The 25,763-nt window shown below is 36.0% G+C and overlaps 1 protein-coding gene across 4 annotated transcripts in view; it reads right to left on the reverse strand.

Annotated features, from left to right (window-relative positions):
• The window catches only part of grk4 (G protein-coupled receptor kinase 4), an 88,209-nt gene that overhangs the window by 27,564 nt on the left and 34,882 nt on the right, over nucleotides 1-25,763 (reverse strand). For 2 of the 4 annotated variants that reach the window (XM_028454016.1, XM_028453998.1), the window contains exons 3-6: nucleotides 15,359-15,471; nucleotides 13,084-13,161; nucleotides 10,757-10,857; nucleotides 386-478 (exon numbers count right to left, since the gene is read on the reverse strand). In XM_028454016.1, the coding sequence (XP_028309817.1) occupies nucleotides 386-478; nucleotides 10,757-10,857; nucleotides 13,084-13,161; nucleotides 15,359-15,471 (385 nt within the window). Of the gene's footprint in view, nucleotides 1-385; nucleotides 479-10,756; nucleotides 10,858-13,083; nucleotides 13,162-15,354; nucleotides 15,472-25,763 lie in introns of all 4 variants that reach the window. The other 2 variants (XM_028454007.1, XM_028454024.1) reach the window with 2 other exon arrangements.

Raw genomic sequence — 25,763 nt, forward strand, 5'->3', positions numbered from 1 at the left:
GTCAAAAAAAATACATATGAAAAGAATAAAAATGAACTTTGTGTTTAGAGTTTATAGTCCAGTTTAAACTCTGATAGACCCACGCAGGAAAATCACATCATATTCATTAAATAATACCATCTTCTTTTATTCTATGATACAAATTTAACCAGATGTTATAAACAATCCGGCTATCAAACCAAATTAACTCAGTGCAGCGTGAAAGAATAATGCCATGTCACCCAAATAAGGTGCTACATAAATCCAATACATTATTATTATTATTATTATTGCTAATAATAATACATTGAGAATTAAAGCTTCTTTTTTACAGAAATGTATCGATCAATTATAGTCATTGAAACATCAGTTATTTGATATCAATAGATTCACAGTCACTGCTCACCTTTCCAACCATTTCCACTGCAGGAAGCGAGAGAAGTACATGGACTCCTGGTAGGAGGAAAACGGAGCTCCACTCAGGTAGTCACGAACTATTCTGGAGGAAAAGACACAAAGAAAAACAGAGCTGATGCATTTTGACCAGGAAATATGGAGCATAAATGCATCATTTATTTATTTATTGTCCCAGCAGGAGTAAATGTAGACATATCCACTACCTGCAATTCACAGGTCTGTGTTTATCTGTAACTTACATGCATTGAACACTAAGGGTGTAAGCTATGAATCTAGATTATCTCTTATTGCGCTAACTTCTGGGATTTAATCAGTGTGTGCTGTCCTACTAAGCTCACTGAAGCTTAATCACTATGGCAATTATTGCTGAACAGCGAATCTGGTCGTGACCAGGTTTTTCTCTGGCTTGGATGTTGGCGAGTCCTAAAGCCCCGCCTCCTGACCAATCAGATCTCTTAGAAAACAACGGCTGAAGTTATTAATTAATTAATTAATTCATATGCTGGGGCTGACATTATCAGCAGGAACATGCACAATGTGCTCTCATACCAGTGTGTGTGATAGAGGTTTACTTGAATAGAAACACGTGTGTGCTGTAATAAAGTTAAACTGCAGAGCGCTGTCTGTCTATCATCTAATGGATTAATATAATAAATAATCTTGCGCTGTTGCGCATTAACAGTTTCAGCAGCTTCCTGCCTGATTTCTCTCATTCCTGCCTTTTCTGTAACAACAGGGTTATATTTGGTCTGAATTATGGATTTTAATTATTCATCATTTTCAAACTTCAGCAACCTGGTCGGTACCAAGTTATGAAGTGGATCAGATCTGAGCGTGTCTCAAAGCTCCGCCTCCTGCTGTGCGCTGCACTAATTCACTGTTGCTCTTCACTGTCATCATAGATTTATATTAATTATAATTGTTTAATATCATAAGCTGTTCCTCCATTCATTGTAAAGACACTCTCTCTGACAGTTCTCTCCAATGATTGGTCAGACGCTGCAATCTCCTCCCCTTTCATGTGCACGCGCACGTAGCGAGGCTGTAATCACTTGGCTTCAATTAGCGTGTTGTGATCATAGGTGATCGGTGTTCGTAGTACAGCTCCTGTCTGACAGGGAATGTTTGGATAGTTGAAGCCAGCTAAAAGAGATTAATCTAATCTGGATTAGTAGCCTAGGCCCTTTTACACTAAGCGACTCCAATAACACACACAACAAACATACAGAAAACACACAAACAACACAAAACACACAAAGCAAAAAATAATCCAAGAAAAACACACAAAAACTTAAAACTAAAATACACACAAGCACAAAAATACACAAACAGAAAACAAAAGTAAACAACAAAAAAATCAAAACAAACACAAAAAAACTCCACACAAATACATGAACAACAAAAAACACAACAACACTAACCAACAAAACTACACAAAAACTAGAAAAAAACACACAAAACCACAAAAATATAAAAAACACAAAACAACTAAAATACACCAAAAAATTTGGAAAATGAGCACACAAAATAACAAACAGAAAACAAAAAAAAACAGAACCACAAAAATACAGAAAAAACACATTAAACAACAAAATTACATCAGACAGAAAAGAAACCACAAATAAATAATAAACAATAATACTAAAAAACAACAGAACTACATAAAAACACACAAAATCTAAATTATACAAAAACAAACAAAACGAAAATACAAAAATTGTCCAAAAAAAAAAAAAAACAAACAATCATAGAACAACTGAAATACATCAAAAAAAAATTGGAAAATGAGCAAAACTACAACATTAATATACTCAAAACAACAAAATACACACTAAACACAAAAATACAGGAAACAAAATAATACACAAAATAACTCCCCAAATATACAAACTAACACATTTTGTTGCTCCTGCTAATCAAAGCTGTCCATCTGAGCTTTAAAGCTTTTTTCAATAAAAAAAAAAAAACATGCATGAATGATGACAATTCCCTTCAATAGACACATTCCACTGAGCTGAACTGGGAAATATAGCAAACCAGTATTTTCCACAGTGGATCATCCTCTCTCACCACACCTGCCACATGAACGTGCTCGTTACATCACAGGAAGAAACGTACACTTAGAGAAAGTTGGAAAGATGTGAAAACACCTGCGGAACATAATTCCCTGTTAGGTCAGGAAAGGTTGTCGTGCCATCGTCTCTGGGGCAAATGTCAACCATCGTTGCTCTGAGAGACGTTTGACACCAGTCCGTCAGCGTGGCGCGTTGGAGCCACTTTAACGGCTCTAACTGTGGTTGTTACCCATTACCAAATGGTTCTCTACCCAAGTGTGTAAAACACACATTTCTACAGATGCTTTAAAGCATGTGTCCAACTCGAGGCCTGGGGACCAAAATTGCCAGGGCTTGCAGTTTTCAAATGCTGAACTTGAAAAACTTCAAAAATCCTGCAATTTTCTTAAAATTGTTTCACAAAACTTAAAAAAAAAAAAAAAAAAAAAAAAAAAAAAATGGTCAAAGCAACACATTTTAAATGAAGACTCTGCAATAACTGACATCTGTCACTTATTGCTTGGATATTGTAGTTGAAGTGCGAAGAAGAGCACGTTAATTAATGCTGAAATTACTCGTTTTCCCTGCCTATAATTAAACTTAACAACACTTAAGCTAGTGTTTTTCAATCTTGGGGTCGTGATCCCATTTGGGGTTGCTGAAATGTCAAGTAATTGATTCAAGAAAGCGATATTACTTTTTTTTTTTTTAAATTGAAACACAACACAACAATCACTAGAACCACTTTATTCTGTCTATACTTTCACTTTCTCAAAAATACATCACATACAAAAAATATACATCATATACATCAAAAACATCATATACAGAATAAAAGGTGTGTTTATTAGCAGTGCCAGTAGTAAAAGCTATAGTCCAATCAAAAGACAGGAAGCACCATACGCGGAATGGTCAAAAAGTTTCATTACAGTTTTCCCAAAGTCATTCGAAAAATAAATAAATACACATATATATATATTTTCTCCATAAAATAGTCTGCTGCTTTGATTCTAACCAGAGCCGTTTAGAGAGAGAGAGTTGTGATAACTCACTCCAATGGTTCATTATTTTACAGCAATGGCGGCTCATGGACCCTCACAATAGTTCCTGGAAATGAGAAGTTTACTGTTGCAGCCAATGAAGCTAGTGCAGATTAGACAGTTTGTGACGCACTTTTGAACGGTAAGACGTTTAAATAATCACGTCGTATATTATTATTATTATTTTTATCAGTGTATCTAATAACCTCACGGGAACAAATTGAGTCTACATGAATCACGTGACGGTCACACATTTCAGACTTCCGTTGTCGCAATTCTCTCTCTATACGGCTCTGATTCTAACATATTACTGTTAGTTTCATGTCACATGTTCTACCTCAGGTGTGTAGTATACGTTTACAGTGAAAGGGTCGCACACTTTTGAGACTTTAGGTTGGTTCTTCTTCTGTTGCGCAATTCTTCTTCACAATGTAAATGGTGAAGCGACACTGCACCCAGCAGTTCATGTATGGTACTGCAGTAAAAATGAAGCAGAAAGCCTGATTTTATCATGAATTTACAACATTAAACGACGCGTCGACACAATTTTTTATCATCAACATGATCAATTATGTTACTAATCATTTTTGCATCATGGTATATGTTACACACATTGTGGTGGGCGTGAATCTCGAGATGGTGTATACAGTATATTTAATTGTATTTTGTCTTTTGCCCCCCCAGGCAAGAATCTCCAGGAAGCACCCGTGGAAGAGTTTCAAAGTAAAGCAGCCGTGACTGAATCACTACTATTCCACATCACGTTGGTCTGACGACTGCTGAGCCGTGTGAGCTCACATGACTGGAAAAAAAAAAAAACCTCATGTCACAGCAAAGATTTTACGTTTCCCGTCCAGTTGTTGACAAAACGCACACGTCTTGGCTGGGGAAGATTTTTCCCTTTAGCTATTTTCAAGAATTACTTCAACACTTTGGAAGATGGGGAAGCTGCCTGTGGTTACCTACAGCGTTGGAAATAGTAAAGAAAGAAAGAGAAGAAAGAAAAGGATGGAGATTTTCCACGGAAGGAATGACCTTTCCTGTGTGAAAGAAAAGTGAATCATGTCAAAACAAGGTCCAGTTCGGAAACAGATGAGCTTTATGGAGGTCCAACATGTGGCTTTGGAAAAGGTGGAGAGAATCATTTGTTTTAAAAGTTGTCATTTCATTCATTTCTATCAAGTATATTCAACAGTTACATCATACGTATATGAAGGAAAGTGCATAATATACACCACGTGTGTCAAACTTAAGGCCCGGGGGCCAAATCCGGCCCTTTGGAGTAACTAATTCAACCCGCAGCAGAAATTAAAAATGACAGAGAAAACATGAATCATTATGTAAATGAAAGTCAACGATATATGCAGGGGCTCACAGTTTTCCCCGTTGCTTATACTGCATGATGGCAGACATTTTTAATCTTAAACTATGAAAAAAAAGATTCAAAATTCGTACAAAACCTTTTAATGTTCCTTAAATTATTACCGGTACGTAACATCTTACTTAATTAAATAGAAATTGGTCACAAAATCAAACTTTCATCGATCACTTATTGCATGAATATTATCGGTTTCTTACATGTTTTGTATTTTATGCATAGGTAGAAGTGCAAACTAGGGCACAATAGTGCTGAAATTACTTGTTTTTAAATTTAAATTTTAAATTCCGTGGCCTACAAGAGATCAAACTGATACGTATTTAGCCTCTGAACTAAAATGAGTTTGACACCCCCGATATGCACACTAGGGCTGCACAATTATTTGTGATCACAATTTTGGTTGCCACGCTTAAATTAATCAGATCGTCTGCAATATCTACATCTATGATACTGGCTCTGCACTCAGTAATAGTGTATTTATTCAGTTAGCTTTTACGTTCTTGGGTAAAATAATTTATAATAATAATAATTATTATTATTATTATTATTATTATTGAGCTTAATTTTTCACTGTAAACTATACACAGTTTGATCAAAAGTAATGTAATAAAAACACAGATTTTTACCCCACATGATAAATAATTACAATATTGATAAAAAAATAATCGTGATTATCATTTTGGACATAATCGTGCAGCCCTAATACACACACACTGATTTTTTTATACATGTTTTTTAAAAAGCACCAAAAAGATTTCCCACACACTGACACTTGATATGAGCAGAATGAACTCCTTGGGACACATCAAAGCCATCTCAAGATGCTTTGATGCTTTGCTTATGAGGTCACCTCTGAGGAAGCCTGTCAGTTGATGGTCGAAACATGTCGAGAGATGAAATTTCCTGAAAAACCTTGTCTCGATGAACAAAACCTTAACATATGTTTAAAAAAAGAAGACAAAATGAACTTGACGTAATAATTAATAACCACAGCCAAAACAGGAAGAAATCATGGGGGACGTTTAATTAGTGACTCATCATTTCTAGCGCTTTGATCCTCTGTGAGTGGCTAACCAAAGTCACATGGTTCTTCTTTCACACACATGACCGTGTCGTACTGTATGCCTGCACTGATATCTTAACTTTTAGTGACAACAGGTGAAACAATGGGCGGATGATAAATGAAGTTATTTCTGCTCAGATTCCCATCAATGCTGGCTGGTGTTATTATTAGGCCTGAATGGAGCTCCACAAAGAGCCCACAGTGGCTGAGCTTTGAGCTGAGCTGCCGACAGACAACACCAGCTGCGGAAATAAACGCAAAGAAGGGAAGGGAGGGGTGGTTGTCATGGGGGGGGGGACGAGCTGAAGCACCATTGTCAAAACAAGTGTTACTTAAAAACTATGTGAAAAAAACCCCAAAAACGATGATGTGGTAATAATGAGTTGTTATGACACAACCACGATGTTCCACCAGTGAGCTCATGTGTTTCTACTGGGAGTGTTTTCCACGTGCACCACCACGCTTTCCTACAGGCTTTTACTCAGAGGGGGAATTACATATTGGAATAAGAATATTAAAAGGAAAATTAAGTAATAATGATAGTGGAAGGAAGAAGTCTGGACAGAACTTGGACACGTGCTGCTGCGTTTGCACTCTTTATTTACATCTCTTTTCATTTTCTTTCCTGCTTTTATTTTGAAATCTCATGTCGTGACTCGGAAACTACATTCAATGCAGAACTTTCCTGCGTGGTACTTATAATCCATTGTACTGCGAACATTTCGGGACATCCATCCAAAACCTCCATCAAATGACACGGCCTCAGGCTTCAAAATAAAAGTCGTCAGACTCAACGGACACAGTCTGTAAAACAACGGGAATGAACATGACGTCATCGATATGTGCTGCTTCGGATACGAGAGAAGGTTTTAAAATTTAAGATGCATCAACGTTTCATAAATTACAGGTGAAAGTAACTGTATGTTACCGTAATTGAGTTGCTTTTATGGGTACTTTCTTGAGTATAAATCTAAATCAGTAAATTTAATTCATCACATTTCTACACCCAACAGTTACTGAGTTAATTATTATTTTTTTATTTTAAAATGATCAACGGAAATTGTGAAACTACAAATAAGGAAATGATCAGACAACAATCAAATGCGTCACATCATAGCGGACCAATCAGGTTAAACTTAATGCACCACAGCAAAATAGCATTGAATGTTGGTTATTTTATCAGTTTTTAGAGTTCATCATTGTAGCTTTACTTACAGTAGAGCCTGAGAATTTTTTATTTAAATTTTGAATTGAATTCATTCGTGTTATCTTATTTAAAAAAAAAAAAAAGAATTGTACATTTTGACAAACCTTTAATTTTATACAGATGCCTTTGTGGAAAATAAATTAATTTGGTATCTTCCTTTTTAAATTTCTACATGAGATGTTTACTGTATGCGAGGGAACCGTGGCAAGATTTATTACCAAAAATAAACGTGGGGGGTGAAAGGAACTAGTAACTTTTACTTTTTAACTTTACTTTACTTTGTAATTGAGCAAATTTTTACTTGTACCGGAGTAATTTATGTATGACTTACTTGTACATGTACTTGAGTACAATTTTAATCAAGTAACAGTACTTTTACTTGAGTAGGATATATCAGTACTCTTTACACCTTTGGTATTTATTAACCAAACAATACATTCATATATCTTAACATTAAAAAATAAAAGGAAAGAACCGCTTTTCAACTAACTTCTTCATGTGTAGTTCCGGTTCCTTCAAAATAAAATGCCATGTCGTGTTTTGAGTGTTTGTCGTCGAGTCTGATTACTTTTATTTTGAAGCCTGAGGCCGTGTCACCTGACGGCGTTTGGTCTGAGAAGTGACGCCGTTTCATCGGACGGAGGTTTTGCTGAGTCATGAGTCAGTTTGGTCCAAGGAATGACTAATTTTGTGCGGCCCACAAAACAAAATAGAAATTTATGAATTTGGAAGTTACATGAAGCCCAACATAACACACAAATTGACAACAAAAGTAGACAAAATGATAACAAAGACACACCAAACAACCACTAAAACATGAAGTGACGACATAAACAACTACATATACAAGAGGACTTCAAAGACACACACAACACTAACGAAATTGCACAAAATGACAACAATAACACAAGAAATACAACAAAAACACACATAAGGACTTGATAAACACACAAAAAGGAACAAAAATTTGCAATATTGACAAGAAAATAGACAAAATAAATACAAAAACACAAAAAAAAACTGCATTAAAGGACTAAAAAGACAAAACCCATCTCTGCCTGAGGACGTCCTATTATGTGCACGTGCTGCTCAGACCCTCCACGGTGTCGTTCCACCTCCTAAAATCAACACGTCTGCAGCTCGACAGTCAGGGGGTGGGGGACCGACGTCCACAAAAGCAGCGAAATGCGTGTCCAAATAAATGTAATAATCTACAAGTCACTGGAAGAGATTTTTTCTCTGCCAACGCACAAACAAGGAAGATTTGTGAGGAGGCCGAACACGTCGTCGTACTCAATTAAAATCATGTGGTGTGAGAAAGTCCACGCAGGGCTTCCACTCAGCCTTGGAAACGTCTGGCATCGTCAGAGCTGTTCCTCACAGTGAAGGAGGAGCTCACAACACTGCGTGCTATTGATTTTAATAAATCTGACTTCTCCTCTAATGAATTCTGACACCAGTGCAGAACATACACCAACCAAATGTTTTCCCGGCTGTGATTCCCTTTTTCTTTTTCTCCTAAAGTTCCTTCTTAGAGACTTTTGGCTTTTCTCCGACAAAGCTGAAGCGAATCAGTGCTGAAAATCGCAGCTTTGTTCCACAATGTGGCTTCAGACTGACAGAGACTTTACAGGATTCAGGCTGGATTGAATAAACTACAGCCGACCTCCTCCATTCTAACGGGAAAAACGTACACAAAACTGCTTTATTTATTCATCAGGTCTTTATGTCACAGACGATGTTGGATCAATGCTTGTATAAAGTAAAGCACGGAGCACACAGAGGGGACCAGGACACATTTTATGTCTGATTCATTGGTAAATGTTTGATATTGCAGCCTGTTTTGGACAGATTCAAGTTGTGCAATAGCTCAGGGGTTCTCAACCTTGAGTCAGGACCTCATTTGGGGTCACTAGACACTGAGAGAGGGTCGCCAGATGCCTTCAAGAAACTAAGAATATTTCTTTAAACAATTTGAGCCCATTTTTGCTTATTTTTTTTTACCCTTTTTCTGCGACTACACCAAACTCGACATATTTCAACCTATTTTTGTCATGTTATCTTGCCATATTTTTGCTCCTTTTAAAACATTTTTGCTGCATTACTCCCATTTCTGACACTTCTCCTTAACAATTCGATGCCTTTCCTGCACATTTTTTCCACAGGCAAGACGTTTTCAGCACTTATAAACCCTTTCCACCACTTTTTCCACCTAATGTCACATATGTTGACCCATTATTGTCACTTTTAACTTCTTTTTCCTACTTTTGTTATTACATTACCTCAAACCCCAATGTTGACTCTTTAAACCCTTTTTACCACTTTTATACCATTTTTGCTACTACACCAAACTTGCCATATTTCAACCTATTTTCATCACTTTTTCATGCAGTATTTTTGCTTGTTTTAACACATTTTTGCTACATTAATCCAATTTTTCCATCAATTTTCAATGCGTTTTCTGCACATTTTTTCCACTTTCAAGACATTTTCAGCACCTTTTCCACCACTTTTCCACCTAATGTCACATATGTTGACCCATTAATGTCACTTTTTACCTCTTTTCACCATATTTCATGCTTGTTTTTGCCAATTTAATGACATTCACCATTTGACATGCCCATTATTTGCCAGTTTAAACTCATTGTCCCTACTTTTTAAATTACATTACCCCAACCGCCACTTTTAAGCCAATATTGGCACAATATGGGCGACCGTGGCTCAGGTGGTAGTGGGTCGTCTTCTGATCGAGAGGTTGGGGGTTCGATCCCAGTACCTGACTATGTGTCGAAGTGTCCTTGGGCAAGACACTGAACCCTAAGTTGCTCCCAGTGGTTGACTAGCGCCTTGCATGGCAGTCCTGTCCCACTGGTGTGTGAATGTGTGAGTCATTGGGTGAATGAGCTGATATGTAAAGCGCTTTGAGACTGCTTCAGTGTGGGGATAAAGCGTTATATAAATCAAGTCCATTTTACTTTGAAGCCTTTTTATCACCTTTTCTAACATTTTTGGTCACTTTCAACCCATTTTATTTCTGATTAAAATAAGGATTTACATCTTTAAGATGACTATTCACTATGGTGCAAATAATAATAATCTTCCTGGAAAACAGTGGATATTATTCAGATAAATAAATACATGTGGTTATCACAGATTCATAGAACAATGGACCATCATTTTGCAGATTTTATGGATGACCCCAAAAATATCTCCCCTTTATTCCCTCTGATAGATGCCCTGTCTCCACATGACACCTTTATTTTGGGGGTTGCAGGCTGAAAAGGTTGAGAACCACTGCAATAGCTCACTGGCCAATAGGAGCAACGCACAAAGTCACATGACTGGTGAAACGTTATGAAAACATACATAAGTCAAAGTAAAATTTGGAGATGATGAAAATCACCTGAACACATGTTGGTGTTATGTGTCGACTGGTGCCCCTCGTTACTCATTTCCACTTTTTGTTTCTGCCTTAGTGCTTTCAGGCAAAGAAATGCCACAAAGACATCGTCTGGTTTCCTGGAGCCACTGACTGACAGCTCAATAATAATAATACTGGTAAAATATTGCAAATGAGGGAGGTTTTGGATAATGTAGTGGATTAAAAGAAAAACTTACTTGGTGCAGTCATTGAAGAGCTCCTTACACGGACTCTGCTCCAACTTCTCCCGGCACCCAGCGACAACATCCTGGGGAATATCGGGAAGATGGGCTGCAGACTTAATGGGGAGAGGAGAATGGAAACGATTAAAACTCAAAGGGTTAAAGTGATAAAATCCTGAGTGAAAAATCAGGCTAATGACGCAAAAAAAAAACCCAGAATAAACGCACATTTCAGGGTAACATTTTAGTGACCTACACATTCAAAATTGTCCATAAAAGCCTTTAGAAATGGCAAAACTAGCAAAGGCCACAAAGCAGATCAATAATGGCAGCGTAAATGGCAATTGATGAATCCCAACGCAGCGTATTGGAATTGATTTTTTTTGACGGCTCATTATCGATCGCAGCCTGCTGTCATTACAGGACATGGAAACATAGCATTTGAACTGGCCAGACACACACACACACACACACACACACACACACACACACACACACACACACACACACACACACACACACACACACACACACACACACACACACACACACACACACGTGTCACATGACTGCTGTCGTCACAGTGCATGTGATTACAGCATGTAGTCTGTGTTATGCTGCGTTCATCATGCTTCACGCCCCTAGTTGGACGCTTAGTGCTCAATGAATCAGAAACTGGGAAGAGAGCACGTTGAGCGCATTTAGGGGAGGGGCTTCTCTGTTGCCGGTGGTGTTCATACAATGGATGATATTGTGGCGATCAGTTACGTTCATAATTCACCCAGTGACTGTGATATGATGGGGAACATTGTGTTGAGAAGGCAGTGTTTCTGGTCAGATGTATTTTGGTGTGACTCAGTGTGTGCACTGTGATGTCAGAGGGTTATAGAGAAGTGTGGTTGAATGGAGAATAAAGTTTGGAGTTCCTTGCTGAACACGCCCCCTCCGACTCCCGTTCATCGGCTCTACATCATCCAGAGAGTGGCTTGGTTTTATTTTCGCTTCGGCGCCGTTTCTGGATTCACCAGAGCTGCTCAGACAATAGTCGCTTTCAGCGTTATTTATTTTTTCTAATATTAATCTTGTTTCTTCTAATAATTTCTGTAAATTTTTATTCAATTGTAGAATACACTTACATTTACAGTACACTAGTGCTTGTTTTGCACTTAAATACCATATTGTATTTTTATTGGATTTATTGAGGTAAATTTTTGGGGTTTTCTAATTTATTTTCTATATATTCTATTAAATTGTTAAATAGTTAAATATGCTTATGTTTACAGTAAACTAGTGGTTATTTTGCACTTTAGAAAAATATATATTTTTGTTTTTATTGGATATATTGAGGTTATTGTTCAGGGTTTCCTATTTTATTTTTTTCTAATGTTTTCTATTAAATTGTTAAAAAATACTCATGTTTACAGTAAACTAGTGCTTATTTTGCACTTTAAAAATATTTTTTTTTATTATTTATATTGGATTTATTGAAGTTACTTTTCAGGGCTTTCCAAATTTTTTATTTATTATTATTATAATCATTTGTAGAATATTCTTATGTTTACATTAAACTAATGCTTACTTTGCATTTAAATAAAGTTGTTATTTGTATTGAATTTCTAAATATTCTATTAAATTGTTAAATATACTCAACTTTACATTAAACAAGTGTTTATTTTCCAAATACAATTTTTTTTTTTTTTTAATACATTTATTGACATTATTTTTCAGCATTTCCGAATGTGTTTTTACAAATATTAATTTGTTTTTTCTAATTTTTTCTATTCAATTGTTGAATATATCTGAATATGCGTATTTTGCACTTAAACGATGTTAATCTTTCATTTTTATTGGATTTATTGAGGTTAATTTTCTTGGTTTTCTCATTTATTTTCTAAAATATTCTAATAAATTGTTAAATATGCTCACGTTTACATAATAGGAGTGCTCATTTTGTACTTTAAAGATGTCTTTTTTTTTTTTTTAATTCAATTTATTGAGGTTATTATTTAGGATATTTTAACGTCATTTTTACTTACTTTATTAAATCGTAGAATATTCTTACAAGGTTAAAATGTATGTAACCCATTGGTTAATAATACATGAGTCAGTTTTTCTCTTACCTACTGAGTCCAATTATTGCTCCACACTATAAAATAAGCAAGAAAAGTATGTATAATTCTTGCTGATATTGGTATTAACCAATAGCCATTGATGTAATATCGATATCGTATCGGAAGTGAAAAAATTGGGTCAGAAATTCATACAAAAGACTTCCACATGGGTCACAACCAGTTGCTGGGATCCAGTGATGATGCACAACACAGCGTGTTTGCATATCTTACCCCGTTATTAAAGTAAGTGTCTAAAACATTCAGTCCACAGTCCCTCCTCTTCTCATCCGGAGTGAGCTGGTATAGATCCTGATGGAGAAAAAGCAGAAGCGTGAGCAGCCAGGGCCATGTTGTCTTATTAAACTTTTTAATAGCTCTCCAAATATGGCCAGAGAGACATGGACGCCAGGAGCCACAGAGCAGGACCAAAACAATAGGGGGACCATCGGGGACGGACATGATCAAAAACAAACACCGAAATACAGGGAAATTAAACCAACATTACATATGTTTCAAATGATTCACGGAAAAGGAAACAAAACTGGTCAAAAGTCTTCATCGTGAAGTTTTTACCACCATCACAAACATCATTTTGTAAAATCTATTTAATTACAAAAAAAGTGACAAATATCTTGAGAAAAAAAACCTTTCCTACCCCTAAACTAAAAATGATTTGCACTGACTAAATTATAACATAAAAGAAAATGTAACTATAAAACTAAAATGTGGCTTTAACTAATTCTCTTTGGTTGAAATTAAAAATAAAAATAACACTGCTTGAATAAAACAAGACGTTTACAATAGAATCAAAAATGTGTAGGTGAAGCTTTACCTGTTCTAACTCTCAACCAATAGAATCAGAATCAGAATCAGAATCAACTTTATTGACCAAGAATGTATGTTATACACACGAGGAATTTGAATAGTACGACACAGTTGATCTTGGCCCTGTCCACCAGCACTAATGGTGTTTTTGGTTAAATACGACCAAAGGGCTGCAGATGGGGGCTTTACTCTGACTGTTGTGTATGAAAACAAGTCGTGAGGAGAGGAGTGGAAACCTGCAGCCATGCTGCACGTCATCAGGAGAACGTGAGGTCCTGCAGAGAGGACTACAAGCATGTGTGTGTATGTGTGTGACTTTGATTGTGTGTGCGTGGTTGTGTGTGACTACTTTAAAAAAAAAAAAAAACGCATGTTCTCATTGCCCCCCCCCCCCCCTTCAGCCCAATGTTTTCCTTACCGCATACCACCAGAGAGCGAGACACAAGCTCAGGCCTGTGTTCTGTAACCTGCCTCTGACGTGTGTTTGACCTAATGGAGTACATGGCAGGAAAAGGGGCGGAACTTGATCTATGACAGCCTGTCTGACTCCATTAAACTCCGCCCACTCCTATACTGATCGCACTATCCCATGCTGCTGGGAGAGAATGACAAGAACCCTAAGGACGTTTCTCTAGACCAGTAGTTCTCAACCTCAACCAAGATTATTATTATTTACAGCATAGTATAGAGTCATCTTAAAGATGTAAATCCTTGTTTTACTCAGATATAAAATGGGTTGAAAGTGACCAAAAATGGTAGAAAAGCTGGTGAAATGGGATTTTTAAAATCACAGACATTGATTTGAAGTTGCAGAGTGGCCAAAAACGGACAGAAAAGGTGATAAAAAAAAAAGGGTTCAAAGTGCCAATATTGGCTTAAAAGTGGGGGTTGGGGTAATGTAATTTAAAAAGTAGGAACAATGAGTTTAAACTGGCAAATAATGGGCATGTCAAATCGTGAATGTCATTAAATTGGCAAAAACAAGCATGAAATATGGTGAAAAGAGGTTAAAAGTGACATTAATGGGTCAACATATGTGACATTAGGTGGAAAAGTGGTGGAAATGGTTTATAATATAACAAAATATAATATCCACTGTTATCCAGGAAGTTTATCATTATTTGCACCCTAGTATAAAGTCATCCAAAAGAAGGGTTCAAAGTGTCAATATTGGAACAATTAGTTTAAACTGGCAAATAATGGGCACGACAAATCGTGAATGTGGCTAAATTGGCATAAATGAGCAAGAAATATGGTAAAAAGAGGTTAAAATTGACCAAAAATTGTGGAAAAGGTGGTGAAAATGGATTTTAAAAACCACAGAAATTGGTTAAAATTAGAGTGGTCAAAAACAAAGTTGATAAAAGGGTTCAAAGTGTCAAATAATGGGCATGACAAATTATAAATGTGCTTAAGTTGGCAAAAAAAAAAGAGGTTAAAATTGACAATAATTGGTTAATGTTTGTGACATTATGTGGGAAAAGTGGTGGAAAGGGTTTTTAAGTGTCGAAAATGTCTTGAAAGTGGAAAAAATGTGCAAAAGAAATTAGTTTCTTGAAAGCATCTGGCGACCCCGGTTCCAGTGTCTCCCAAGGTTGAGAACCACTGCTCTATGAGACCCTGATGTGTTCAGAGTCATGAAGTAATTGATCAACGACAAAATAAAAGAGGAAACTCTCACCACAGCATCCATGAACTCGATGCAGCGCTTCAGCTCCGGCCTGGTGTCACAGTACTGACGGAATAACAGCCGACCAATGGGCTGCTTATCACATAGACTGGTATAGTCCCTGTCTGAAGGAAAATAAACAATATTTATTATTTACCATCACTAAAAATCCATTTTATTTCTCAATTGCTTCTTTAGACATTTGCCCAAACTGTGAAAAATGACAAAACCCCATAAACAAAACCCAGAATACAGTGGTTGTTTTGACATGATAGATGAAGTAACATTTAGAAGTGTCCTGATCCAATATTGATATGAGTCCAATATCAGCCAGAAAATGAATATCGAATTTTATCAGACTGCATCTAAAATCACCGATTTTCCGCTCCAGCACTTCTATCCATGTCTGACTGTGGTTCACACTCCAACAAGTTGCTGACTATTGTTTTCTGTTTGACTAACATCACTTGATCAAGCATTTTCTAACATTCTACACTACAAAATAAGTAAGAAAAGTATGTATGATTCGTGCCGATATCATATCGGATTAATATCGGTATCGTCCGATACGCAAGGCTGCAATATCGCTATCATACCGGAAGTGAAAAAGTTGTATCGCGACATCCCTCGTAACATTATACCAAATAAAACAATATAATCATTCACAGTATAAATTACAGTCGTCCAACATATATTTCAATAAACTAACTAATAACACATTTATTTGATTAATTAACGCAAATAAATGAAACCAAAATAATAAAAGAAATAAATAATATTCAATTGGAGAAAAATAAAAGAATAACAACAACAAATGACAATGAAATGGGTAAAAACAAAAAAAAAACAAGAAAAGAAAAATTACATAAATTACAGTCAGCCAACGTTTCAACCCTGATTAATCAAAGCAAATAAATTAATATATATATATATATATATATATATATATATATATATATATATATATATATATACTGTATATAGTTTCTTCAATTTGAAAAAATAAATAAATAAACTTCCATCCCCCATCACAATAAAATACCTTTATTGAAAAAGGTAAAAATTCAAAACTCATAAAAACAACATAAAATGTGCAACCACATACAGTATTTCAGAAGAGTAATAATACGGTTCTTTGAATGCAAAGGAAAAAATACTATACATTTTTCATGCTCACTGGGATTTCAAATGTGAGAATGCCTGACAGCGCCAGAGGAAAGTTCTAAAATGTTTGAAATATCATAATAATTCATTTGAAGCCTTGTCAACAAGTGACAACATGAGTTGATTTGAAATGTCCCTCAGTCTGTTCATTTTAGTTTAAACCTAGTAGATTTGTATTTTTCTACTGGAAATAAAAACAAAACAAACTCCAAACTTGTGTTCCTTTAAATAAGAACCTCTGCCAAAAACAAAAGAGTTCAATATGTCATTAGACATAATCACTGAAGAGAAGACAATCCTTTAATAATAAACATACAACACATGTTATATTAGGTTTTATTCTTAGAAAGTGCCTTCACTCGAGTAGCAGACCTTCAAAATAAAAGTGTCAAATGTCACATGCTCATTCTTTCTGTACGAGTTTGAGCATCAGTTTCTCTTCTGCAGCTGGTTTCATCTAATTAGCACTAATCGGTCCATTCAAGTCATAATTCCTCCTGCAGCAAATCAAGATGACACCACAGGACGTTTTCCATCTCTGGCCTACAGCCAGGACATGCATGCACATGCACACGCACACATGCACGACAAACGCACGCAGGCCGCACACGTTTAAATGCAGAGCGATGGAGGAGGAGGAGGAGATGGAAACGGTGGTGACAGCTTCAGGACAACATTCACTCGGAAATTCAATCTCCCCAGCCTCCCATCTGCATTGTGTTAGAGAGCCTTTCCTCTCAGCTCTGCCGCGTCTCATTCAGACCACAGAATGTCACTGAGCAGCAGATTCAACAAACACAAACAATTCAGACATCAGATCTCATCCTCTTTAGAAAAACTGCTATGTTTTACCCCTGAATCAGGTTTTTGATCAGACGGATACTGGTTGGATTGGTTATTGGATTTATTAAGGTTTTTTTCAGGGTCTTCTAGGAAATTTTTCAGCTATAAGTCGCTCCGAGCTATAAGACGCTTCGGGCTATAAGTCACTTCAGGCGATAAGTCGCTTTGAGCTATGAGTCGCTTCGGGCTATGAGTCGCTCTGAGCTCTAAGTCATTTCAGGTTATAAGTTGCTCTGAGCTGTAAGTCGTTCTGGGCTAAAAGTTGCTCTGAGCTATAAGTCGCTTCGGGCAATAAGTCGCTTTGAGCTATAAGTCGCTCTGAGCTATAAGTCGCTTCAGGCAATAAGTCGCTTTGAGCTATGAGTCGCTTCAGGCTATGAGTCGCTCTGAGCTATAAGTCATTTCATGCTATAAGTCGCTCTGAGCTATATGTTGCTCCGAGCTATAAGTCGCTTCAGGCTATAAGTCGCTCTGAGATATAAGTCGCTCTGAGCTATATGTTGCTCTGAGCTATAAGTCGCTCTGAGCTATATGTTGCTCCGAGCTATAAGTCGCTCTGAGCTATAAGTTGCTCTGAGCTATAAGTCGCTCTGAGCTATATGTTGCTCCGAGCTATAAGTCACTTCGAGTAATATGTCACTTCGAGCTATAAGTCGCTTCGGGCTATAAATCGCTCCGAGCTATATGTCGCTCCAACCAATAAGTCGCTCTGAGCTATAAGTCGCTCTGAGCTATAAGTCACTTCAGGCTATAAGTCGCTCTGAGCTATAAGTCACTTAGGGCAATAAGTCGCTCTGAGCTATAAGTTGCTTCAGGCTATAAGTCGCTCTGAACTATAAGTCGCTTCGGGCTATAAGAGGATATAAGTAACTTTTTCAACTTAAAATGAAAAATAGTAAAATACAATAATCCTTTAAAATGAAGACTCTGAAAGGCGGCTTCAGTGTTTAATGACGTGTTCAGGAATATTCAGAACTACAAGCCCCAGTGGGACAGTAAGCTGTGACATTTCCTCCAGCAGGATCGCTCAGCCAGCAGAGATCAATACTCAAATATTTGTGTCAGAAAAACTGTTAAAAAAAAAAAAGAGAGAAAGAAAGTGCCAAAAAAAGCCTTTAAAAAGTTTCACTCATTTAGTTTAGCACATGTTCACAATTACAAACACCAACGTATAAACGAGCCACAACAGACAGTCCTGCTTCTGTTTGACAACCTTTGTTTGTTTACAACCAGCAAATACAATCCAAAGTCCTACAAAGTCAACTTTTCCACAAAGATACCACAAACCTTGTGCCTTTTATCCCTTATTCCATATTATTGCAACAAGCAGGAAGTTTGAATAGGCTTGAGACCCTCCAGATAAGGCTTTAGAAATCTAGCCAGGAACTGGTTTTAATGGAGGGGCTAATTTCAGAATAGTTTCAGTCTAATTCCTGGACGTAAGTCGCTGAATCACATCAAACCTGGTTCTGTTTAACAGAGTAAGTCAATGATTGAAGCCTAAAACGTGCTGACATGAGTGGTGATGATTTGAGAAACTTTAAGTATAGAAAACAGTTGTTTGATATTTATTGTGTGATGTTTTAATATGAAAAATAATAATAATTAAAAAAAAAAATTTAATCTGTGACCTTTGTTTGTTTGTTTATTTCATTCAAGATATTAAAACTAATTTATTTCTCCTCCACAATGAAAAAAAAGAAGAAAAGATGAATGAAATGGAGCAGAAACATAACATCTGCACCTCCCATAAAAAAATTATTACATTTAAACAAAAGCAAACTGCCAAGCAGTCATTGTCACGAGTTCACTCATTTGAAACCACAATACAGTTACACTTTTATCTCAAATTTCTGCAACATAATACATTTCACATTCTTTTTTAACATATTAAGTGATTTTTGATTAGATTGAATTCTTTCTCTTATCACTGTTCTCAATTTGGGTTTTATGAATAGATCTATTTCTTGCAAGTTACAATTACTTTCTTAATTATTTAACATAATTAATTAATTAATCTTTTTTTTTGCAGATTTGTGGGTAAAACTTCTAAATGAGCTTTGTAGATTTGTGTGTATCCCTGCATCCATTAACTAGACATTTCAGGTGATACCATTTAAATTCCAGGTGACGCCACATGGGGTCCCGACTCCAAGGTTGAAAACCAATGGTCTTGTGCAAAACAGTGATTTTTTGGAGGATTTGGTGATTTTTGCACTGGCAAGGCTTTGACCTAAAGGTGCCACTATTGATCGTTTACCGAGAGGAAAATAAGTGATTGATTTTGTGCAAATATGATAATAAAATCATATAAAGATATGACAAAATTAATTTATTAACAGCAGCAATGGCTGCAAAACAGGAAGCTGAAAATGGAATAGTTGTAACTGTAATGTAGAAAAATAGGAATAATAAGTTTATACTTTCACCCACTCCCTTTCGAAGACAAAACATGTGTGTATGCAGTAATATATGTAATTGTTTTGTTTTTGTTTGTTTTTTTCTGGAGGGACGCCATCCGCATCAAAATGAATATCGGATTTTATCGGACCGTATGTAAAATCTCCGATATCAATATCGGATTGGGACAATCCTATAGAATACTGTAGATATTATGTTGAAGGTTAACATTGTGTAACCAATGGGTTAATAATAAATGGGTCAGTTTTTCTCATATCTACTGTTGCTGACTATTGGTCTCTGATCAAAGCCTTTTCTAACATTGCACACTACAAAATAAGTAATAAAAGTGTTTATGAATTTGTGCTGATATCGTATCGGATCGATATCGGTATCGACCAATACTTAAGGCTGCAAAATCCATGTATCATTCGTTTTTCATTATGTAACAAAAACATGAAAAAATGAAAGAAAAAAAAAAACACACTCATTATTTGATATTTGTTTCCAAAACCAAAATGAAAAAACGGAAAACGCCTTGTTTTTCAAATTCAAGCTCTTTTTCACGGATTCTGCAATATCGGTATCACATCGGAAGTGAAAAAGTTGTATCGGGACATTCCTATATGCAATATTGTTTTTTTTCATTATTGCATTTGTCTGAAATAAACCAGTATGTCAAAATGAATGACACATGTTAGGAATCACCTCCAGGGCAACAATAAATACAAAGATTTAAGTCAGATTCTGATGAACCTAAAGCACCAACCACGTCCACGCCAGCATCAGACCTGGACAGCAAGGCAATAGCAGAAGGTGGTCCATTCTGCTGACTCACAGTTTCTTTTATGTAACATGGATGACGAGGTGTGTGCGTGTACATGTGAGCCCGAATACAAGGCACAAGAACACACCATGAGAAGAACGAAAAGAAAAGAAAAGACGCTAAGCAGAGTAGTGAGCGTGCTCCTTTTCCCAGAGTTCTGCTGGGAAACCTTGGATCGACATGGATCACCTAACCTATAGAGGTTATTGTATATATTAATAAAACACACCGTCTGTAAAAGTCATCCCAGTTGATCTGTAGATTTTAAAATACTCAGAGGAGACAGTCTGGCACAAAGACACATTCCAAGTGAACCCTAAAGAGGAATAAAGGGAATCTGAGGGATTTTCTGAGGGATCTTCACAGATCTACTGGTCCTAAATCCTTAAAGCAGAAACCCATCACATAAATACACATGAAATGATCGTCTAAAGCTGAATAATAAAACTTTGTGACTTATTCATTTAAGGAATGTCTTTGAAGTGATTTATATCAACTTTTAGCCTCAAATATAGATATATCATCCTTTTATTTTGGAGATTTCAGCCATTTTCTTCATATTTCTTGTGAGAGAGAGAAAAATCGTCTCTATTTTACAATAATTGTAACTTTCAAATACTGTCATGTTTTGCAAAAGGAGCTTAAAGGAAACCACACAGTGGAGAAGTAAAACAGTTTTTGTATGAAAACTAAATTATTGCATTATAAACGTCTCTGTGAATGTAATTAAAATTAATTCAGTAATAAAATGACAGGGAATGTGTATGTGTTTCTAAGTGTATCTTTAAGTGACACACACACATGAATGCTCTTTAGATGATCGCTCAGAAGCTTATTAATAAAACTTTGTATAAAATGTTTTGTTTGACTAAATTCTATCAACGTTCAGCCTCAAAACCATGTAATATTACTTAATATGTGGGCATTGCTATTAATCTGACAATACGATACACGATTTGCATGTCACGATACAATACATCCCAATACTAAACAATACGATATACATCGAGATATCAATAATTACAAATTTCACCTTTACAAGTACAAAATGGTATGAAATACAATTAAATAAAAAAATGTATGGTAAATAACTGTAATTCAACTACAAATATCAAATACAAGTGGTATCTTTATCAAACTGTCAAATTACATTTTTTAAAAGGTTTAACTTTTGCTTCTGATTAAGTTAAAAAATTAAATTCTTTAACCACATACTGTACATCTATTGAACAAGGTTCACTGACACCTAGTGAACGGGCGTTTACGTGCTATGCATATGTTAGCGCAATTCAATGTTTTGGTTTTTTTTTTGTTGTTAAAAAACATGATTAAAAAAATTTATTTGGACATTTTTCTGATCAATACGACAATCGCACGGATGAAATATGGCAATATGTATCACCTGAATCGATTTTTTCTTACACCCTTAGTTCACATACGTTCTCAACACGTCATTTGAACTCCTAGTGTTTCCGCTAGCAAAGAATTTCTGTGACATCGCATTTTAATCCAACATTTTAGTGCTTAGTTGTGCGTCATCCAGTTCCTTGGACATTATGACATGGAAGGATTTGGACTTTTCACTTAGAAATAGAAAGAGAACTTTGAAGATGTCGGTGGGTGCAGCATTTGGACGCCACTATCGGACACCTTAACCCTCGGAGCATCTTTGTGACTAAAAGTGACCTTTTGGGTGTTTTTATTTGTTTGCCTCATCATTTTTAATGCTAGCTGTATGAAATGTTGCCACTATTGTTTTTTTCATTTTTATTTGCTTAATTCCAAAGTCCTGTGTATTAGAAGTGTATAGAAAAGGAGATATAATACGCATCATACTAACACTTAGTAACCTCATGACCTAATGTGCCCCATTGACTCCCATTGTAAGCATATATTTTTCAGACACTATAATTATGATATATAATGCTTTTACAATTAATATCTAATAGATCAAAGCCTCTACTTTCAAAATAAAGGGAAAATATGTTTTAGCTGTAATGACTCCCTACAAACCAGAGACCATAACGTTTGAAGGAAATTTCAGTGAAGGCCTGGATTTCTTATCTTATAAAATATATAAGGTATACAAATTCATTTTTTTCTTTAAAACTGTCCTTGTGCCAAAAATAATAATGCATTAAATCAATTCTTCCATCAATTATATAAGACACGATCAAGGCTGTAATATTTTGATCAAAAATGTTTAACTTTGTTCCTCATTTTTTGGAATACTGCATATTTAGTATTTTTTCCTGCTGAGAGAATTAGAAGTTCTTGTGATTAAAAAAAAAATCCATACAAACATAAAAAGGGTTTGAAAATTATAATAGATTTTCTATCTATGGAACGGTCTGAAGAAGTTGAAAAGATCTGATGCGGTGGAAGTAAAAATACAATTCACGGAGTACATTTTTATTGCACTTTTACGAGACGGGCCGTTTGTGTACACAGGGTGTCCAAGTGTGTGTAGATTTAAAAGAGTACACAAGGGTTAAAACAGGAAGTCTACGCTACCATGGCAACCATTGGATGCATTTTAACCTCATCAAACCAGTGTGAGTTAAATTCCTTGAGTAATCACCACATCACAGTTTTTCCAAACATGTCGACCTCCACTTGGTGCGTTTAAAGTGCTTTTTACTGAATATGTAGCTATTAAATCACCTCTTATTCTTACTAATAAAGTGTACATAGTTGAGAGGACTTTGTACATAATAAAGTGGCCGATTAGGACAAATTAAGAAAGAACTTCTTTTTGAACATCAATTTAACAGCCCTCTTCTTTTTCCCACAAAAACACGCACTTCCGATTGGGGAGTGCACGGCCACAGCATCTACTTATCTCCAGCTTCATTCTGCGTCATTCTTTGTTTAAAACTCTTGAAGGACACAAAGACCTGCAACTTCCTTAGCTAAGGACATGTGAATGATCTCTATTTAAAAAAAATAAATGTCAGTTTATTAAACATGTGCCACTGCTCGGTGTCACGACGACCTACGAGATGAAGATTAGATGAAGGTAAGTAGGTTGACGAGAACAAATGAACTAAGAGAGCGATGATGAGAGCCATAAACAGCATAAAGTAGCCGAGGAATGACAAACTGAAGATGGTAGAGGATAGTGCATCAATTTAAGTGTACACATTAGATGGATACAGTAAAAGCATATTTATACAGCATTTAAATCTATTACTTACATCTATCAGCAAATCTTCCCAGTTTTAGTAAGTTTACTCCAACGCTGTGTTTGAAATCACATACAAACGTACGACTCGTACTAAGTTTGACGTCAAAACAAGTATGTAGTGTGTTCACATTAGAGTAGATAGTATGGAGAGATTGAGTACGTGACAAATACCCAGATATATAAAGTATGTACAGCGAGCACACTAGTCATACTCAACTGCCCCATGATGCATTGCAAGTGGAGTGCAAAATCGTCCTGGGACCAGCTTCAAGCTAAAAATCAAACATCCCCCTTTCAAAATAAAATCATCTTTTCTTGCCTTCAATTAGTTTTTTAACGTTTTGAAAAGGCATACTTAAAAAATGTCCCCATATAGTATAAATCCAGGGCCCTACGCTCAGCAGTGCAGGCGAGAATCCTGGACGCTAACTGAAACACATCACCTGACCATTTCTTCAGCGCACAGTGTCCGAACCCAGACCGAGCCGGTGGAATAACGACGGAAATGAAGCCCGGACCGCCGGTCAGTAAAACACTAGAAAGTCTAAGCAGCAGCTCTTTAGAGAGGTACGTCTTATTGCTGCAGATGTGAAACCAACGTTTCACATTTCTTGGCCTCTAAAGTCAACATCTCTAATGGAGCCATTTGCGTCACAAATAATCAACCGACACATCTACAGCAGCTGGTAATGCTATAATCATCATCTATAATGTACAGTACATCATTTTAACACAGATGTGTCTCACGCAGTGAACATTAAACCTGTATCAGGGACTCTGTGTGTGTGCTTACGTTGACTAGCAAAGGGAAAGAAGACGAGGGTTTAAGGTGGAAAACGAGGGAAAAAGCGAAGGCGAGCAGTGGTGCTGGTAGACAAAGTGCCTGTAGCCCTCATAATGTAATCTGGCTTTCCAAGAACTACCGCTCACTTGTCAAGGCTAAGGTCAAATGCCTGGCATTATCGAGACACAACAAAGACACTGCTATCAGTGGCCGTACTGTACGTATCTCTCTCTCCGCGTGCCCGCTGTAAACCAGAAGACGGGTGTGTGTGTGTGTGTGTGTGTGTGTGCGAGCACGGACAAATCAAAGTGTTTTAAGAACATGGGGGGGGGGGATTATTTTGATCTCACACTCTCCGATAGAGGAATTACGCAATAGCATCTATGTAATAGTGACGTGCGTAACCCTCAACAGCTGGTGCAGACACACACACACACACACGCATGCAACGTCGATCAGTTTTCGACTCTGCAAAGTAATGACCCAAATATTGATAATTGCGTTACATAATATAAGCAATCCCAAAAAATAGATGTTTATTTACTTGTTTGTAAGATGTTTATTTATTTTGAACGAATAAAAAAATCTCTAAAATAATTTTAAAAAAAGTCAGTTTCAATATAATACACCACAAGTGTCAAACTCAAGGCCCGGGGGCCAAATCTGGCCCTTTAGAGCATTAAATTCAGCCCGTATCAAAAAGCAACAAACAAAAACAGAAAAACCATGAATCATTGTGTAAATTATATATATATATATATATATATATATATATATATATATATATATATATATATATATATATATAAGTAATAATAAAGTTGTATCTTAATTAAATCGTAAATTTATAAAATTAAAGTCAAAATATTCCAAGATTAAAGTCAAAATATTCCAAGATTAAAGTCATACTATTTCTAAATTAAAATAGTAATATTTTGAGAATAAAGTCGTAATTTTATGAGAATAAAAATGAAATAGAAACACTTGTCACTCGTGCGTTTTATGGAGAACGTGGAGCATTTAGTGAGATTATATTTCTTTATTGTATTGTATTTTTTCCACAAAGGCATCTGTATAAAATAAAAGGTTTGTCAAAATGTCCAATTCTTTTTTCAATAAAATAACACCAATTAATTCAATTCAAAATTAAAAAGAAATCTCAGGCTCTAAGCAAAGCTAAAATGATGAACTCTGAAATAGAGAAAATAACCAG

This window comes from Gouania willdenowi, chromosome 1 (assembly GCF_900634775.1).
Source record: "Gouania willdenowi chromosome 1, fGouWil2.1, whole genome shotgun sequence".
Classification (NCBI taxonomy): domain Eukaryota; kingdom Metazoa; phylum Chordata; class Actinopteri; order Blenniiformes; family Gobiesocidae; genus Gouania; species Gouania willdenowi.